The sequence below is a fragment of the Ranitomeya imitator genome, chromosome 8 (genome assembly GCF_032444005.1).
Source record: "Ranitomeya imitator isolate aRanImi1 chromosome 8, aRanImi1.pri, whole genome shotgun sequence".
Classification (NCBI taxonomy): domain Eukaryota; kingdom Metazoa; phylum Chordata; class Amphibia; order Anura; family Dendrobatidae; genus Ranitomeya; species Ranitomeya imitator.
In genome coordinates this window covers 106,211,989-106,233,322 of record NC_091289.1, presented here as the reverse complement: position 1 = coordinate 106,233,322, position 21,334 = coordinate 106,211,989, and the positions used below count along the sequence as shown (strand labels likewise).

The window sequence follows — 21,334 nt, the reverse complement described above, 5'->3', positions numbered from 1 at the left end:
ATAAATGAGGTATCGCTGTAAATGTACTGACCCGAAGAATAAAACCGCTTTTTCCATTGTACCAAACGCAGAACGGTATAAACGCCCCCCCCCATAAGAAATTCATGAATAGCTGTATTTTGGTCATGCTGCCTCACAAAAATCGGAATAAAAACCGATCAAAAAATGTCACATGCCCGAAAATGTTACCAATAAAAATGTCAACTCGTCCCGCAAAAAACAAGACCTCACATGACTCTGTGGACCAAAATATGGAAAAATTATAGGTCTCAAGATGTGGTAACGATAAAAATATTTTTTGCAATAAAAAGCGTCTTTTAGTGTGTGACAGCTGCCAATCATAAAAATCCGCTAGAAAACCCGCTAGAAAAGTAAATCAAACCCCCCTTCAGCACTCCCTTAGTTAGGGAAACATAAAAAAAATTAAAAAAATGTATTTATTTCCATTTTCCCATTAGGGTTAGGGCTAGGTTTAGGGCTAGGGTTAGGGCTAGGGTTAGGGTTGGGGCTAGGGTTAGGGCTAGGGTTAGGACTAGGGATAGGACTAGGGTTAGGGCTGGGGTTAGGGCTGGGGTTAGGGTTGGGGCTGAGGTTGGGGCTAGGGTTGGGGTTAGGGTTGGGGTTAGGGTTGGGGCTAGGGTTGGGGCTAAAGTTATGGTTGGGGCTAAAGTTAGGGTTAAGGGCTAAAGTTAGTCTTGGGGCTAAAGTTAGAGTTAGGGTTGGGGCTAAAGTTAGGGTTGGGGCTAACGTTAGGGTTGGGGCTAAAGTTAGGGTTAGGGTTGGGGCTAAAGTTAGGGTTGGGGCTAAAGTTAGGGTTAGGGTTACATTTACGAATGGGATTAGCGTTAGGGGTGTGTCAGGGTTAGGGGTGTGGTTAGGGCTATGGTTGGGATTAGGGTTAGGGGTGTGTTTGGATTAGGGTTTCAGTTAGAATTGGGGGTTTCCACTGTTTAGGCACATCAGGGCTCTCCAAATACGACATGGTGTCCGATCTCAATTCCAGCCAATTCTGCGTTGAAAAAGTAAAACAGTGGTCCTTCCCTTCTGAGCTCTCACGTGTGCCCAAACAGGGGTTTACCCCAACATATGGGGGTATCAGCATACTCAGGACAAATTGGACAACAACTACTGGGTTCCAATTTCTCTTGTTACCCTTGGGAAAATAAACATTTGGGGGTCTAAAAAAACATTTTTGTGGGAAAAAAAATTAATTTTTATTTTCATGACTCTGCGTTATAAACTGTAGTGAAACACTTGGGGGTTCAAAGCTGTCAAAACACATCTAGATAAGTTCCTTAGGGGGTCTACTTTCCAAAACCGTGTCACTTGTGGGGGGTTTCTACTGTTTAGGTGCATCAGGGCTCTGCAAATGCAACGTGACGCCTGCAGACCAATCCATCTAAGTCTGCATTCCAAATGGCGCTCCTTCCCTTCCGAGCTCTGCCATGCGCACAAACGGTGGTTCCCCCCCAGATATCGGGTATCAGCGTACTCAGGACAAATTGGATAACAACTTTTGGGGTCGAATTTCTCCTGTTACCCTTGGGAAAATACAAAACTGGGGGCTAAAAAATAATTTTTGTGAAAAAAAATAATTATTTTCACGGCTCTGCATTATAAACTGTAGTGAAACACTTGGGGGATCAAAGCTGTCAAAACACAGCTAGATAAGTTCCTTAGGGGGTCTACTTTCCAAAATGGTGTCATTTTGGGGGTTTCAATGTTTAGGCCCATCAGGGGCTCTCCAAACGTGACATGGTGTCCCATCTCAATTACAGTCAATTTTGCATTGAAAAGTCAAATGGCGCTCCTTCCCTTCCGAGTTCTGCCATGCGCCCAAACAGTGGTTTACCCCCACATGTGGGGTATTGGCGTATTCAGAACAAATGGCACAACAACTTTTGGGGTCCAATTTCTTCTCTTACCCTTGGGAAAATAAAACAAATTGGAGCTGAAGTAAATTTTTTGTGAAAAAAAGTTAAATGTTAATTTTTTTTTAAACATTCCAAAAATTCCTGTAAAACACCTGAAGGGTTAATAAACTTCTTGAATGTGGTTTTGAGCACCTTGAGGGGTGCAGTTTTCAGAATGGTGTCACACTTGGTTATTTTCTATCATATAGACACCTCAAAATGACTTCAAATGTGATGTGGTCCCTAAAAAATATTGTTGTTGTAAAAATGAGAAATTGCTGGTCAACTTTTAACACTTATAACTCCCTAACAAAAAAAAATTTGGTTCCAAAATTGTGCTGATGTAAAGTAGACATGTGGGAAATGTTACTTATTAATTATTTTGCATGACATATCTCTGTGATTTAAGGACATAAAAATTCAAAGTTGGAAAATTGCCAAATTTTCTAAATTTTTGCCAAATTTCCGTTTTTTTCACAAATAAACGCAAGTTATTTTGAAGAAATGTTTCCACTATCATGAAGTACAATATGTCACGAGAAAACAGTGTCAGAATCACCAAGATCCGTTGAAGCGTTCCAGAGTTATAACCTCATAAAAAGACAGTGGTCAGAATTGTAAAAATTGGCCCGGTCATTAACGTGCAAACCACCCTTGGGGCTTAAGGGGTTAAGGTCTGAAACCTTGGTCAAAGTTATCTAAGCACACAAATGTCACAGGGTGTACAAAGTTTTGCATTGGCCCATTTTCCCTATTCTTAAATGAAAAAAAGATGATATATTTTTTTTGCCTAAAATTCAAAGGAAATGTGTCATCTTTTACTTTAGTCTTTTTAGAGATAATTTTATCTTTAACTTGCTTAATTGTTCACAATAACATTAATTTTGACCAGGGGTACCCAAACTTTTACATGCCACCGTATCTGTTACTATGACAAACTGTAAACTTATGTATCTTCAGTTTTCATATTTCATGGCATTTTCAGGCATGTAAAATGTCCAGTAATCCTTCTGATTAGTGTGCTTGACCACATTAAGGTCATCTTATATTTACAAGTCCATGTAGTAATAAGGGCAAAGTCATATGATTCTGAGTTTCCTACATAATTGGCATCATAGAGCTACCTACCACACACTCCCTTGTAAACTAAAAACATTTACAAAGATCATTATTGGAATTGTTTACATTTGATCACTAATATAATGTGAGCCTTAGTTCTGGTGAAAGGAAAACTTACCGTAAAATGTTTGTGATTTCAGGTTGTAGCAGGGGTGGTGGCACAGATGATTTTGCAAGGGGAAGCCGTGGACAGCCAGGCATTTAGACCGTCATGAAATGACATTAATGTGGCTCAGTGGTTAGTTTTGCAGTCTAATAAAGAAGGCTAGAAGTTTTGGACAAAACCAAGTCGAGAACCATACCTTACTTGTTGAAAAGCTTGATCCACCATGAACTCGTTCCAAGCACATGGTTTTGGAATGACAAACTAAGTTCGTGCAGATAGATTTGATTTTCCAATATTCTCTTAAATGTTAAGTAGGACATGTTTTCCCATTATCATTTGCTAATACATAATTGTTCTTTTCTTTTAGGTTGTTGAGAGCAATAATATTTACATGCTTGATAAAGGAAAAATAATGAAGGTTTTGAAGAACACTGAATCAGGATACTTCACATGTATAGCTAGTAACATTGCAGGGAGCGCTGAGAAGCAGTTCTATGTAAACCTTCTTGGTAAGTTACGTAGGTTGTATTCTCTGCATCTAGAGGTTAAGTGCATTCTCTGCCCAATCAAGGTGTTTGTAAGAAAATTGAACCACTCGTAGCCCACATTCAACAATTGACATAATACTTTGTAAAGTATTTTTCATGGTCATCATATAGTTTTGATTTTTCTGATTACAGAGCTATGTGAAGGCTTGTTTTTTTGTGGAAAGACCTGTACTTGATATTGGTACAATTACGGGATACATATGACTCTTGGTTCACCCTTATTTCCTTTTATTCCATGTTTTTTCAGGTGGGATAAACAAAAATAACAACTCTGGCATTAGTTTTTATAGTTTTCCACCATTTATATTGGCGATATGTGCCGTTTTTTGGAGTGTTTACTTTTTTCTATTGAAGGGATTGTCACATGGTAAATGCCTTTCAATCTCCAGTCATCCTATTATAGAGCAGGGGGAGCTGAGTACATTGATATACAGTTTTGTGAGGATAGATTGAGTATAACTGGTATTTTAATCATTTAATCCTCTGCTCTTTCTGTGTTTTTCAGTCCAGTGGTTGGTCCTGTCAGTGACTAACAGCTTAATTTGTATATTTTTGCATTATTGGGAAATTGGCATTTTTATTGTGGTTGAGGTTTAAATGCTAAACCTTTTTCTTCTTTTTTACAATTTTTTTTAGTCCCACAAAAAGATTTGAACACGTGATCCTTTGATCTGTTCGCCAATACACTGCACAACTAGTAGTGTTGTGTCTTACTTTAACCTTCCAGTTATATAACAATGAGCAGCCTACTATGCTCTGTGTCTACAAAGATCTCATAGGCTTCAGAATATCCATGGTCAGACCTCTGCTTTCCATAGCATCGTATCTGTCTCTGGGTTGGCAGACAGAGCTCTGTCTGGCCCCGGCAGTATCAGCAGGAGCATAACTGGTATAAATTCTGTGCTCTTCTAGAAATAGCTTTTTCCAATAGGTACAGTATATAATTATCATAACAGATAGTAGTATAACATCTACATCTAGATGACACAGAATGCACCTGCTCAGCTCCTCGCCTTCCCTAATCAATGGCATTTACGGTACATTTTTTACAGGAGTCAATTAGCCGGTCTATTGCTGTGTATGGTACATGTGGCTACAGTAACATATTTCTAAATACTGTTAACAGAAGCTCAGGCAAGATAACGGCCACCATAATCATTTACAAAGAAAAAGAATATAATAATCTGCAATAAGATAATACAGATAGATTGCAAAGAAAAGAATATCAGTATGTTTTTTTTAATTAGAACAAAATATTATAGGTTTTACATTCTCTTTGAAGGAACCTGTCATATAAAATAACACTATTAACCTGCAGATATGAGGTTAATCTGCAGGTTTATAGCGTTTTGATACCATGCGGTGCCAGCACTGAGAGACTCTCTGCAGGGAGGGAGTTAACTTTATTCCCCGGCTGTTCGGTTTCCAGTCATAGGGGTAGTGACAATACCACTTCACTCACCGCTCTGTGTATAGGGACTGACAGCAGGATCAGCATTAGGGTTGGTTGGCTGTCAGTCAGTGCCACGGGTGGGGTTACATCCACTGCTCTCTATGCGCTGACTTGTACATGAAACCCTATAACTGGAAGCCGAAACATTAATTTCCTCCCGGCAGAGGGTCTCTCAGTGTGGTTGCACTGAATGTCATAAAGCTGCCGATTAACCCCATATCTACAGGTTAATAGCACTATTTTACATGACAGGTTCCTTTTAGGAAATGTGTTATTGCTGTTCTTATGCTGATTTGATATAATGATTTGTGCAACCCACAAAGTCCATGAACTTGTTTAGTTTCACGCATGCCAACTTGCTGGAGTAGGAGCTGTCAGTCTCTGGAAGGTAATTGTTCAGAGATCTCTACTTTGATGTGACATAAGCGTTATGAAACTCTGTGGCATAGTGTGGGTAGGTAGAGTAGAAGAACCTCACTAAGAGATATACTTTTGTGCTAAGTGAATGAGCTATGATGAGGCACTTGACATACTGGAGACATCTAGTCTGAGATGAGCATAGGGAAGTCCTGATTAGAGATGAGCGAATTTGATCGTGTCCCCGCTTATTCGGTAAGCTATAGTGCTTACTTAAAAAGCTGCAGAGGGAACCCAGATACATTTTGTCTCTCCTGTTTTACCATTTGATTTATATATCCTGCATGTAAAATTCTTATTTTTTTATTTTTTACTAGATCCTCCGGAAATTGTAAGCAGTGGAAGTATTATTAATGTTTCTGTAATAGCTGGAAATGAAGCTAAACTGGAGTGTAAGGTGAAGGGAAAACCATTCCCTGCCATTCAGTGGTTCAAAGAAAATAGGTAAGCATTGGTGATGATGAGCGAATAGTGAAATATTCTGATTCGGTAAAATGGACACGAATAATTTCTAATATCCGTGTATTTGTACCCGAATAACAAATCCAATGCACGTCAAAGGGAAAGTCGAATATTTTTCTGCTAGACCCAACAAACAAGTCTGTGGCCATGGGAAAAAAGCTGAAATAGATGGGAAAGAGCTAAAACTAAATGGGAACAGCATGGTGAAGATGCTGGCATGCCTTTCTGACTCACCTATGGTATCTGGGAATACTGTTGTCAGACTATTGTGCCGGTTTTACAGATGTTTAAAAAGACATACCAAACCCACATTTTTTTTAAAGGGAAAAACATTATTTCCTTCAAAATTACATGCATATAACGCAAAATAAAAATCAAAAAAATAAAAACAACTATACCTCCCCATTAGCATATGTTCACACAGAGCGTTTTGACTTTAGTTTTTCCTTTAACATTTGTGAGGGCTCTCACTACTACATTTGGGAGGTCCCTCCCTCATGCCAACTAGTTAGCTAGATAGTGGAATAAATATTCCACATCACTTAACAATGTCATTTCAGACATGCCCATTTGAATTTCGGGCTTCAACCGATAAAACAACCATGTCCACCACCATGTCATTATGCGGCCTTCGCTTATAATTTGCAAAGTGCTAGCAGGTGCCGTAAAACTTGAGTTTGGCAAGGGTCCTCAGGTGGCCCTGTTTCATACATTTGTGGGGGCTCCCACTCCTATATTTGGGAGATCCCTCCCTCGTGCCAAATAACTAGCAAAATAGTGGAATACATATTCCACACCCATTTACAATGCCATTTCAAACATGCCCATTTGAATTTTGAGCTTTGCTCGTCGTCACCACCACCATGTCTACCGCCATGTCATTATGCAGCCCTCACTTAAAATTTTCAGAGGGCAAGCAGGTGCTATGAAACCTGCATTTTGTAAGGTCCACTGTTCATTTTTTCCACCGGATCCCAATGGAACAACTGTCATAGCAGGTGAAGCCGCTGTAAGATGAATATAATACAGGAGTTAGGTGAGCTGTATGATCAGTGTCAGTAAATTGGATTCTACTAGACACCAAAAGCATTAGAATTCAATTCTGAATACAGTGTAGGCAAGCGAGGGCCTGTATTGTGCTAAATCTGTCGGGCTTGAAACCCATGTCAGGAACATTTTCTGGAAACTACCTAACCAGGCAAAATGTATCTTTTGCATGGTTTTGAGCAACAATAGAATAATCACAGGCTATGTCCCAGAAAGTAACGGTCATGATCCAGTCCTGAGTTTGCTTTCTGCTGTCTTGTCTCTGGACTGGTCATACGGGAGTTAATTCCCTCTGCCTCCTTATGAAGCTGTCTGAGCTATTTCAGTCCTCTGCAGCCTGTGGGCCAGTGTCAGCTATAGTTCAAGCATCCCGGCTGGAGCCCCTGATGTGTATTTCTATTAGTGATCCTTGATCCTCTGGCTGCCTGCACCCGTGTATGACTCGATCTGATTTCTGGACTTTGCCCCTTGTTTTCCATCTTTGTTTCCACGCTTCCCGACTGGTTTCGACTCTGACTTGTTTCCGACTTCTTTTTACGTCTCACATCTTGGTTACTACATTCCCGGTAGGTTCAGACTTCTTGTTTGTCCCCGACTATTCCTCTGACTCCCCTTGTGTACTGCTCTGACCTCTCTGTGTATGACTTTGGCTTGTCTGACTTCTCTTTCATTACATGTGACACCTGTGTTGTTGTTCAGTGTTGTTACACTGTGTGTACAACCTCTTTTCCCCCATCAGCACCCCCAGGTGGAGGTTGCACTATACTGCACTGCAGCAGCACATTACATTATAGCTGACCACACATTTAACCACTTCATGACATGCCCCGTACTAGTACGGCGCATGTCGTGTCTCCCCCGTTTATGTGGGCTCCGGCGAAGAGCCCACATCAAAGTCGCGACATGTCAGTTGTTTTGTGCAGCTGACAAGTGTGCGCAATAGCGGCAGGTGAAATCGCGATTCACCCGCCGCTATAAACCTGTTAAATGCCGCTGTCAAACACTGACAGCGGCATTTAACTACCGCTTCCGGCCACGCGGACGGAAATGAGTGCATCGCAGACCCCCGTCACATGATCAGGGGTCAGCGATGCATCATGATGGTAGCCATAGACAAACAGGGGTGGAGGGCACCATCGTATAATCAAAAGACTGGGATCCACCTGGAGTATGTCAAACCAGAGTCATGAAAAGAGAGAAAAGAGACATACACAACACCAGGGATCACCAAGAAATAATAAATCCTAAATATATAATATAATAAATGTTATTAAGGTCAAGCAAGACACTGCAAACAATTAAAAACATTTTAAAAACCAACACGGTACATATCCCAAATAGGGAATACCCCCCAAGACCCAGAAGGTGACTTCATACAAGAAGATACATACAGATATAACATGTAGGTGCACACTACAATATATGTTATCAATAGATGAAAAGTATACAGCTGTACAGGGCTCAAAACAATAGGATATGTTCTATAGGCGTATAAAGATAACATCCCTGATCGATACGAGTTAGAACTCCCCAAAAGAAGGCCCACACACACAATATGTCAGTAATATACAGGTAGGACAGTGTCCTAAATGAGATGGATCTAATATTTAAGATGTGTACACATCCCGTATGCCTAATAATGTCAAAGGACAACCTCCAATCACCTGTGGATAGTATAACATAGAATGCACGGCAACGCCTAAACCACAAAAACGGCAGGTAAAGAACAAATGCACAGATAGAATGTAGAAGCAGCCTGCCCATAAGCAGTAACTAAATCTGACCGATAAGGGGAAGGCATCAAGATGATACTATATACATAAGACCAAGCGAGAGTACAAGAACTCCAAATAGAACCTGCCCATGAAAAAAACAGCGCTAGTCCGGTATGAAGTCAGTCATGGGGGGCAAAGAGAAGCCCAACGCGTGTCGCCAAGGAGTGGCTTCGTCAGGGGCAGAGGTAACAGTGTCCATATATTGACGCTTATATATACAACTATCTAAATAAATTACCATAACAGCTGAGTGGATCCTACCAGGGTAGCTACAGCAGGCTCCATAATAGACGCTGTGGCGCCATGTTAGAAACCGGAAGAGTAACCACAATACCGATGGAGGAACACCGGCTAGTGCGCGTGCGCTAAGAGCAATAACCTATTGCCGATCACTAAGAGAGGTGTACAAACATGGAGGCGCCGCAACACAGTGCGCAAGCGCATTTGGTGCATACAGAGCGTCCAAGAGCTTTACAGAACTAAACAAATATGAACAAGAGAGGCTAGTACGCTCCGTGTATAACAAAAAGAGAAGCGATAAATAAAATTAGATGTTATTTAATATATTCGCCAACAGGTGTAACAAAATGTGAGACCGCCGATGGTATCCGCATGCGCACAAAAGGGTCGCTTATTACAAGGCACTGTAAGTGTAGATAGTAAGGTGTACCAAAAAATAGGGGCGCAATAAAATAGTGCGCGGGCGCCAGAGCACATTAGGTACATGTTCAGCATGCTACTAGCCATGAATAATGATAAGGTATAGACGCACACAACCAATAATATACCCCATAAATGCCACTTGAAACAAGATAATAATCCACAATGCTATATATATAAGTTCAAATGCTTAGATTTTGATGCGAATATCAGATAGGAAAATGATGAGATATGCATGCTACAGCCGATACCCAAACCGTTATTATATTGAAAGAATATACGTCCACAGTATTGTTATAATGATATAAATAATGATAGAATATATACAATGTAATACACGCTGGGTATATCAAGCTTAGTACTGATGGATCAAGCATAGATGAAGTTATAGATGCATGAAGCCATTTATACAGCATATATATGCACCATCATATAGTGACTGTGGTAGTCTGCATAACTGTGACTACAAACGCCAAATAGGATGAAACACGTATCTTGTGTCGTCGTATCTACAACAGTTGCTGAGAAGATAACATTTTCATTGCTATAACGTATGTCCAAAGTCAGTACTATATAAGGAGTAATAAAAGAAGCACCCAGATAGGTACATTGTATGATGGAACCCAAGAAAAATATACAGTACTGTAAAGTGATTATAGTGCAATATAGCTCAGACGGGCGTATAAGCACCCAAAGAGATAATGTTATCTAGCCAACTTGGCAAGTATACTCCAAAATGCGGAGGCAGTGAATATACTATAAGGACTCTGACGGTGATAGTAGTACTGGATCAAATGCCACGAATCACCTTATAGCACACATTCCCTCGCATGGAATCTATCAGAAACCTTAACGGTCCGAAGGGACCAAATACGATTATAGATGCATAAAACTATCTATACAGCATATATACGCGCCATCCCAAGTGGTACTACACACAAAACAGTGAGGTAAGAATTGTCGCACAAGATTGTAACAAGAGGCTATACAGCTTTCTTTATTGGTTTTTATAGTCAAAGGAGCGACAATCCCATATCAATTGAAAACGATATATACCTAAAAAACTGGCAGTCAAGCCTTGTGCATCACATGCTCAATGCTGTAAGGCAATATGCTGCCACAGTAGGCGAATAAAGGATGTGAAAAGGCACAACAGTATCTCAAAAACTTATATGTATGACCAGCTACCAGATACCAAATGACTAGACTCCTAGAAGAGGAGGAAGGAAGTAGATAGAGGAGAGAACTCACAAAAAGCCAAAAAAGTCAAAAAAATAAAAAAAATAAAAAAAATGTGGTAAAAAAACTTTGACTTAATGATAATAAGGGGTACCCCAGATATGTAGACCAGATACACCGCCCCCTTAGAGAATGACCAGAATGACATAGAGTCCTAATAGTAGAATCCCATATTCATTACAAGAGAAAATAATATGGGCAGAACCTCTTGGAGGTCACCAAGAGAAGGCTGACAACTTTGACGACAGATTTCCCAAATCACAGTTTTTTATAGAAACCGGTAAAAAAGCATCTCCTCATTGAGCCCGTGAGGTGCCAGACTTTTTAAGTTAAAAATCCACTTAGTTTCACAGCGGAGTAAGTTGTTTGTGATGTCACCTCCTCTAATATTAGTCCGAACACTTTCAAGTCCCATAACTTTGAACCCGGATGTGTTGCCCTGATGAACATCCAAGAAATGCATTGCCACTGATGATAAAACCTTCTTCCTCTCTCGATCTCTACGGGCCGTGGAGATATTGGATAGATGTTGCTGTGTCCGTCTTCTGAGTTCTTGTGTCGTTTGTCCGACGTAGATTTTCGGACAATCACAGAATATCGCATAAATGATGTTTCTGGATTTACAGGTAAAAAATTCTCTGGGTCGAATCTGAAAAGAGAGGGTAGAGACTGAGAAGCCATCCTGTGCTACCATATATTGGCAGATGGTACAGTTGCTGCATGGATAGGAGCCATAAATCCTAGTACCCCTGTTTAGTCTGGTAGTGGGCCGTTGGTAGTGGCTGTGACACAGCGAGTCCCTCAAATTTTTGGCCCTTCTGGCCACCAAACAAGGTGATCTAGACACAAAAGGCACAATTATTTTTTCACTCATCAGGATATCCCAATTGTTGTTGAGTATTTTACGGATATCCACCCACCGATTATTGAAGGTGGTAATTACAGAAAGAGGACGGGAACCATCACGTACCTTTTTTGTGAGCAGATTACTCCTATCTTGCTGTAAAGCATGTTGAAAGGCACCCGAGATAGCCCCTCTAGGGTACCCCCTCTTCTTGAAACACGAGAGATCTTTGGACTGTTGCAAAAAGTCTGCATCAGTGCTGCAATTTCTTCTTAACCGAAGGAACTGTCCCTTTGGGATCCCCTTCTTCAAATGGTACGGATGGAAACTTGTGTAGTGGAGGAGACTATTGGTGGCGGTAGTTTTTCTGAATAACGAGCTCACGATACCTGAGTTCTGGATGGAAAGTTTAAGATCAAGAAAATCAATGCTGTGATCAGAAACAACAGACGTGAGTTTAATGTTATAAGAGTTCTCGTTCAGGTCCATAATTAACCTATTACAATCCTCCAAAGGGCCAGTCCATAGCAGCAGAATGTCATCAATGTAGCGTTGCCACACCAAAACATTACATGTAAACGCCTGATGTTTATAGACAATAAACTCCTCCCACCAACCAAGAAATAGGTTGGCATATGATGGTGCACAACGTGCCCCCATCGCCGTACCAGATAGCTGACGAAAAAACTTTCTATCGAAGACAAAATAATTTTTGTCTAGGATAAAAAATAGAAGTTGGAGAATGAAGTCCTTGTGTATTGTCACTCGATGCGGATCTTTTTCTAGGACGTAAGTAACAGCTTGCATACCTGATTGATGCTGGATACTGGTACACAGGGATTCCACGTCCATGCTCACTAGGTATGTACCCGCCAGGATCTCCAAGGTCTCCAGAGTTTGCATAAGGTGGGTTGAGTCCCTGGTGAATGATTTTAAAGAGGTGACCAAAGGTTGAAGAAAGTGGTCTAAATATATACATGGTCACTCAAAAATGCTACCTATAGCAGAGACGATTGGTCTACCTGGTGGTTCAGACAGGGACTTGTAGATCTTGGGCAGGGCATAAAAGGTGGGTACCACTGGATGAGGTGTCGTCAAGAAGTCAGCCTCCTTCTTGGTGATAACGTGGTCACAAAGAGCCCTGTTAATGAGGCAATCAATTTTATCCTTAAAAAACCACGTAGGGTCAGAGGGTAGTGGTGTGTAGCCATTGCCTCCATGTAACTGACGCATAACCTCTTTAACATATAGATCATGTGGCCATAACACAACATTCCCTCCTTTGTCCGCTTCGCGGACTATGAAGTTGTTGTTCGTTATTAGGCCTTGCAAGGCCTCTCTTTCAATCTTACCCAAATTTTCATGTTGATGTGGGTCTGGTCTGAGATTCTCGATGTCCTTACAAACTTTATCGAAAAAGAACTGTACTGCTGGAAATAACGAAAACGACAGGGTAGCCTGGGAGGGAAGTCATCTCGTGAATCTTTCAGGCATATCTGGAGTTTCGTTTTCCTGCAACAGTTCCAAGAGATCACAGAAAACACGTCTCTCATTATCAGGCAAAGTATCTATGAGGGACAGTTGATGGTATATTAGCTTGAAGGTTATTTGGCGAAAAAACAGATATATGTCTTTGACCAAAACAAATTTATCAAGTGGGTTCATAGGAGAGAACGAGAGACCCCTCGAAAGCACCTGTTTCTCAATGTCCGATAGTACATACGTGGAGAGGTTTATAATTTGAAGATTACCTTCAGATCCATCGTCATTTGGTACATCTCTCATTGCTTCTTGTTGAATCTTGTCTCACTTCTGTAGGTCGGTGACCACTTCTTGTATCCTCTGCCCCTCTTCCGGGTGTAGTTTGGTTTTCCTACGACCCCGCCGGCAGCGCCTTCGGTCCTTAAGACCTCTATGGCTACTGATGCCGGCCTGCTGTGAGCGCCACAATGTGGTCTGATGATTTGATGATGATCGCTTCTATGTAGCTGAGCCAATCGAGTGGTGCCAGCTTGTAGCCTCCCAATGGCTATTGAAGCATGGCCAATCTTAGAAAAAAATGATTTTACAAATATGAAAAAAATAAAAAATATATAAAAGTTTAAATCACCCCCCTTTCGCCCCATCCAAAATAAAACAATAAAAAAATGAATCCTACAAATATTTGGTATCGCCGTCTTCAGAATCGTCCGATCTATCAATAAAAAAAAGCATTAACCTGATCGCTAAATGGCGTAGCGAGAAAAAATTTGAAGCGCCAGAATTACATTTTTTGGGTCGCCACGACATTGCATTAAAATGCAATAACGGGCGATCAAATAATTGTATCTGCACATAAGTGACATCATTAAAAACGTCAGCTCGCCACACAAAAAATAAGCCCTCACCCAACCCCAGATCACGAAAAATGGAGACGCTACGGGTATCGAAAAATGGCGTGGTTTTTTTTTTAGCAACGTTTAGAATTTTTTTCACCACTTAGATAAAAATAGGTGTCTATGAACTCATAATGACCTGGAGAATCATAATATCAGGTCAGTTTTAGCATTTAGTGAACCTAGCAAAAAAGCCGAACAAAAAACAAAAGTGCGGGATTGCACTTTTTTGCAATTTCACCACACTTTGAATTTTTGTCCTGTTTTCTAGTACAAGTCATGGTAAAACCAATGGTGTCGTTCAAAAGTACGACTCGTCCCGCAAAAAATAAGCCCTCACATGACCATATTGATGGAAAAATAAAAAAAGTTATGGCACTGGGAAGGAGGGGAGCAAAAAACAAAAACGCAAAAACGAAAAAGGGCCGCGGCGGGAAGGGGTTAAAGGGGATTTTCTCATTTTTTTTCTCTGGTCATGGATCCACTTTGCAACCTGGCGGATCAAGTGTCCAGTTTGGCCCAGATGGTGCTGGATTTTTAGGTGCAACATCGGGCCCTTGTTACGTCTCATACTCTCTTACAAAAAGAACTGACGGAGACTGTTCAGACCTTGCAGGGAACCACACCCCATGCTGTTAGTCAACCTGGTGAGTCGGTAGATGTTATTTTGCATTCTGCCGAACCCTTAGTTCAGCTTCCTTACACCTTTTCTGGTGAAAAATATAAATTTTGAATGCTAAGGGAAAGTTGTAAGTTATTGTTTTCCCTTAGACCTCGATCGTCTGGGAATGAGACTCAGCGGGTAGGGATTATTATCTCCTTACTTAGGCAGGGTCCCCAATCTTGGGCTTTCTCACTGCCCCTCACTGCTCCTGATGTCTGTAGATAGGTTCTTTGAGGTCCTAGGACTTATCTATGATGAACCGGACCGTGTCAGGTTGACAGAGGACACTATTATGGGTCTGGTTCAGGGGAAGCGCTCAGCTGAGTTGTACAGCTCCGAGTTCTGTCGATGGTCCACAGAGGTGTCCTGGGATGACTCCACGTTGAGATGTCTGTTCAGGAGTGGATTGGCGGACTACCTGAAGGATGCTCTGGCTCTCCATCCACCTCCCAGCTCATTGGAGGAGACTATGACTCAGGCTATCCGCATGGATCGGAGGCTGCAGGAGAGAGGTATTGCACAGCGAGAGAATCCGTTTTTTTTTCTGCTGGTCCTGATGTTTCACCCCGTCTGAACCTATGGAGGTGGGAGTCACCAATCTCAAGGAGAAGGAGAGGATTCGATGGTTTGAAGCAGGTTTGTGTTTCTACTGTGGAGATCCTGGACAATGGAAAAAAGACTGCTCCTCCTGTCCACCAACCTACAAGCATCTGAGTCTGGGTGATTGTCGTGGTAGTCACCCTGACTCTCAGGTACCTTTCTTGCATTTTCAAAAATGTTGTTGGAAGTGGAACTTTGTTGTGGGAATGGCTCCGTGTCCACTTCTGCCTTCGTGGATTGCGGGTCGTCCATGAACATTATTAACTCTGACTTGGTGTCCAAGTGTAAGTTAGGGACAGATAGGATGGAGACTCCTATTCATGTTGTTGCCATTGAAAAAACACCACTGGCTAAGAATGTTATCAAAATGGTTTCAGAAGAGTTTCTCCTTAAAGTGAGTTCCTTACACCAGGAACGTATTTCATGTTTCGTTATGGACAATCTGTCTGCGGGACTAGTGTTGGGGCTTCCCTGGTTGCAATTACATAATTCTGTGAAAAACATTAGCGTTCCCGGCGCTGCCCTACGAACTTACAGTGCAGGCGCCAGGGACCCTAATGAAAGAAGAGGAGGTGCGCCCGGTGCGCACAGGCCCGGAGTGACGGCTGTGCTGCGTCTGATTAGGGGGGAAAGACCCACCCCGGGACGATTTCACGGTATGAGGGGGCACATTTTATAAGCATTTATTTCAGCGTGTGCAGGGAGCATAACTAAAAGAGCCACTTTGTCAGAATGCAGCATTAGTGCTGCACAAGGTGGCTCTTTTAGTTACAAACGCCTGAGGCGGGTGACAGGTTCCCTTTAAGACCTTGTGCCTTCTTTTCGAGAAAATTTTCCTCTGCTGAGAGGAATTATGATGTGGGTAATCGGGAGCTGTTGGCCATTCAATTTGCATTTGAAGAATGGAGGCATTTTTTGGAGGGGGCTGCCCATCATATTACTGTCATTACGGATCACAAGAATATGTCTCACATCAGATCTGCCAAACGTTTGACCCTGAGACAGGCAAGGTGGTCACTTTTTTTCCCCAATTTCAGTTTTCTATTACTTTCAGACCAGAGTCCAAGAATGTTAAGGCTGATGCTTTATCTCATAGCCTGGATCCAGTTTCACCTCCTGAAACTCCTTCCTCCTTTCTTCAGCGCGGCGTGGTGTTGGTTGCAGTGTCCTCAGCATTGGAGCGAGAGATTCGTGAGGCCCAATCTCTTGCTCCTTTGTCTGTACCCGATGACAAGCTCTTTGTACCTGTCCAGTATCGGTTAAGGGTGCTTCGGGAGTTCCATGACTCGGCTCTTAGTGGGCATCCTGGAATCTTGGCCACGTGTAAAGCCATCACTAGGCTGTTTTGCCTTGGTTGGCTTCTGATGTCATTGGGTTTGAGTCTTCATGTGAAACTTGTGCTCACGCTAAAACCTCTCGTAACCGGCCAGCCGGGGAATTGGTGCCACTGCCAATTCCAGATAGACCGTGGACTCACCTGTCCATGGATTTTATCACGGATCTTCCTCACTCTAATGGCAAAACCATGATCTGGGTAGTTGTTGATAGGTTCAGTAAGCAGGTGCAATTTTTACCTTTGGCGGGCCTCCCTAATGCTGAGTCTCTATCAAAGCTATTCATGGAGCATGTGGTCCGATTGCATGGTGTGCCTATCAGTGTGGAGTCTGATAGAGTGCTGCAATTTGAGGCAAAATTCTGGAGGGCCTTTTGTAGAAGGCTGGGTAGAAGTCTGTCCTTTTCATCGGCCTACCATCCCGAGACCAACGGTCAGACTGAAAGGACCAATCAGTCTTTGGAGCAGATATTGCGATGTCTTACTACGTCCAGACAGGATGATTGGTGCTCTGCGGTACCCATGGCGGAATTTGCTTTTAATAATCGTGTCAATCAGTCCACTGGTACTTCTGCAACTATGAGTTACACCTTCACTTTGGTGAGTTATCCTGGCTGGATTCGGGGTGTCCAGGGGCTGATTCGGCCTTTCTGCGGCTAGGGGAGATCTGGAGGGAGGTTCAGAGAAACATTGGGGAGGCTCAGGGCAAGGTTAAATTTTTTGCTGATAAACGATGTTCAGTGGGGCTGACTTACCAGCTGGGGGATAAGGTGTGGTTATCCACTAAGAATATTAGATTGAGGATTCCCTCTGCTAATTTGCGTCCCAAGTTTATTTGCCCTTATGAAATTTTGGAGGTGGTTATTCCTGTGACCTTCCGTCTGAGCTTGCCTCCGTCGTTGCAGATCCCCAATGTATTTCATAAGGCACTTCTGAAGCCGGCCGTGCCTTCCGCAGGTGAGTCTCCCATGCACCCACTGCCTGTTGTGGTTAATGGCCAGACCAAGTATGAGGTGGAACGGGTGGTGGATTCTCGCATTCTCCACCGTTCACTACAGTACTTGGTCCATTGGAAAGGTTATGATCCTGAGGACCGGTCGTGGGTGCCGGCGCGTTTGGTCCATGCAGATCGACTGGTCTGGGCCTTTCACGCTCACTATCCAGGGAAGCCTGGGGGTCCGGTGACCCCCCATTGAGAGGGAGGTACTGTCATGGTCCAGTCCTGAGTTTGTTTTCTGCTGTCTTGCCTCTGGAAGTTAATCCCCCTGACTCGTTATGGAGCTGGCTAAGCTATTTCAATCCTCTGCAGCCTGTGGGCCAGTGTCAGCTATAGTTCAAGCGTCCCGGCTGGAGCCCTTGACCTGTATTCCTATTAGTGATCCTTGTTCCTCTGACTGCCTGCACCCATGTATGACTCGATCTGATTTCTGGACTTTGCCCCTTGTTTTCCGTCTTTGCTATCACGCTTCCTGACTGGTTTCGACTCTGGCTTGCATTCCGACTTCTTCTTACGTCTCACGTCTTGGTTACCACGTTCCCCATAGGTTGTGACTTCCTGTTTGTCCCCGACTATTCCTATGACTCCCCTTGTGTACTGCGCTGACCTCTCTGTGCATGACCTTGGCTTGTCTGACTTCCCTTTCATTACCTGTGGCACCTGTGTTGTTGTTCAGTGTTGTTACACTGTGTGTGTGTGTACACACAGTGTAACAACACACAGTGTTGTTACACTGTGTGTACAACCTTTTTTCCCTCACCAGCACCCCCTGGAGGAGGTTGCACTATACTGCACTGAAGTAGCACATTACAGTGACGAGGTCTCTGGAGTGTGTTACTCAGGTGACAGGCAGTGCTACAGAGGTAAAGGCCTTAGAGTGGCAATAACCATGTTCCAATATGTGTAAGGCTGAGGCCTGAATAGGTCTGTGGAGTGTATTAATCCAGTCTCTTAGATGTGATTAAAATGTGCAGAAACTGGCCAATACCCCACCACCTGTTTTATAAGGACCTAAATTTAGAAAATGTAAGGGAAGCGACAGTTGAATAAAGAGACAGAAGTCTCATTTAGGAGCCTGGAAAAATCAGCAATCGTCCTTGTCCAGCACAAACAATGCAAAGTGCTAACGAATATGTATGTCCTATCTAACTAACAATACGAGAACAGATAGATATACAGTGCCTTGCAAAAGTATTCCGATGCCTGGAACTTTTCAACCTTTTCCCACATATCATGCTTCAAAGATAAAGATAAAAAATGTAGATTTTTGGTGAAAATTCAACAACAAGTGCAACACAATTGTGAAGTTGAACGAAATTTATTGGTTATTTAAAATTTTTGTGGAAATTCAAAAACTGAAAAGTGGGGTGGGCAATGTTATTCGGCCCCTTTTAACTTAATACTTTGTTGCTTCACCTTTTGCTGCGATTACAGCTGCAAGTTGCTTGGGGTGTGTCTCTATCAGTTTTGTACATCGAGAAACTGAAATTCTTGCCCTTTCTTCCTTGGCGAACAGCTCGAGCTCAGTGAGGTTTGATGGAGATCGTTTGTGAACAGCAGTTTTCAGCTCTTTCCACAGATTCTCGATTGGATTGAGGTCTGGACTTTGATTTGGGCATTCTAACACCTGGATACCTTTGTGAACCTTTCTATTGTAGATTTTGCTTTATGTTTGGGATCATTGTCTTGTTGGAAGACAAATCTCCGTCCCAGTCTCAGTTCTTTTGCAGACTCCAGCAGGTTTTATGCAAGATGGTCCTGTATTTGGCTCCATCCATCTTCCCATCAATTTTAATCATCTTCCTTCTCTGTGCTGAAGAAAAGCAGGCCCAAACCATGATGCTGCCACCACCATGTTTGACAGTGGGGATAGTGTGTTCAGGATGATGAGCTGTGTTGCCTTTATGCCAAACATATCATTTGGCATTGTTGCCAAAAAGTTTGATTTTGGTTTCATCTGACCAAAGCACCTTCTTCCACAAGTTTGGTGTGTCTCCCAGGTGGCATATTGCAATCTTTAAAATACACTTTTTATGGAGATCTTTGAGAAATGGGTTTCTTCTTGCCACTCTTCCATAAAGGCCAGATTTGTGCAGTGTACAACTGATTGTTTTCTTATGGACAGACTGTCCCACCTCAGCTGTAGATCTCTGCAGTTCACCCAGAGTGATCATGGGACTCTTGGCTGCATCTCAAGTCTTCTCCTTGTTTGAGATTAAAGTTTAGAGAGACGGCGGGTCTTGGTAGATTTGCAGTGGTAAGATACTCCTTCCATTTTAATATGATTGCTTGTACAGTGCTTCTTGGGATGTTTAAAGTTTTGGATATCATTTTGTATCCAAATCTAGCTTTAGACTGCTCCACAACAGTATCACGGACCTGCCTGTTGTGTTCCTTGGTCTTCATGATGCTCTTTGTGCTTCAAATAGAACCCTGAGACTATCACAGAGCAGGTGCATTTATACGGAGACTTGATTACACACAGGTGGATTATATTTATCATCATTAGGTATTTAGGACGACATTGGATCATTCAGAGATCCACAATGAACTTCTGGAGTGAGTTTGCTGCACTGAAAGTAAAGGGGCCGAATAATATTGCACGCCCCACTTTTCAGTTTTTGAATTACCACAAAAATGTAAAATAACCAATAAATTTCATTGAACTTCACAATTGTGTTCCACTTGTTGTTAATTCTTCACCAAAAATTTACATTTGGTATCTTTATGTTTGAAGCATGATATGTGGGAAAAGGTTGAAAAGTTCCAGGGGGCCGAATACTTTTGCAAGGCACTGTATATGCTGACAAAGGAAAACGAACTGGATGTGGTTGCTCACTCTTGTGTCTGTGCAATTGAAGGATGTGGAAAGGAGGCCTCAGCGCATCCTTCCTGGACAGCAGAGTGGGAATAACATAGCATAGGGGAAGGGCCAGTGGTTTCACCATCAGACACAGATTTTTGTACCCAGGCGTTCCACCCACCTACTGGGGTGCTGCGTATATGAGCAGTATATGGCGTATGCTAACAAAAGTATTACGGTATATTGAATTTTACATTATAAAGGAATGTGTGGGTAAGATTTTCAAACTAGCACCATATATACAGAGCATGTTTCATTACTCATAATATTCTGTGTAATGCTGAAACCTGAAGAATTGTGTGGAGCATATTAATTCATTTATGTACCAAAATGTTCCAAAATGTTCAAGTGCAGACCCAAAAGACAGCATCAGGCTACCAGATACACGCTTAAAGAGACAGTGAGAAGGACAATGCAATAAAAAAAAATTATAGTAATAGAATATATAGAGATTGAGAGTAGAAATTAGACCATTGCACAATGTACAAAGGTTTCAAAAAATTACCCTGAGGGGGCTGTATCATACCTACTGAAAGAGACGGTGATGGGGACCCCACAATACATTTTGCAGTTACTAGAATAGGTAGAGATAGGGAGTACAAATTTCACCATTGCACAATGTGCAACGTTTTCCAAAAATAACCCAAGGCGTCTGTATCACACACGCTGAAAGAGACCATGAAGAGGACCTCACAATACATTTAGCAGATTTGCACAATGTGCAAAGATTTCAAAAAGTACAAAACAATATCCACATAGGGTATACATAGATGAACACTAAGTACTTGTTGCAGAAGCGGAAGGAGGAGGAGAAGGATTTGATTTCTTGAGCAAAATGGTTTTGGATTGTAAGGGATGGATGTTAAGACAACTTCCAAAATACCCATTTAGCCTGCATTAACATAGCATTGCTGTCATC

The 21,334-nt window shown here is 42.2% G+C and overlaps 1 protein-coding gene across 1 annotated transcript in view; it reads left to right on the top strand.

Moving 5' to 3' along the window:
- The window catches only part of HMCN1 (hemicentin 1), a 733,390-nt gene that overhangs the window by 224,119 nt on the left and 487,937 nt on the right, over nucleotides 1-21,334 (top strand). Inside the window, exons 28-29 of the mRNA XM_069737257.1 lie at nucleotides 3,506-3,647; nucleotides 5,874-6,000. Coding sequence (XP_069593358.1) covers nucleotides 3,506-3,647; nucleotides 5,874-6,000 — 269 coding nt within the window. The remainder of the gene's footprint in view (nucleotides 1-3,505; nucleotides 3,648-5,873; nucleotides 6,001-21,334) is intronic.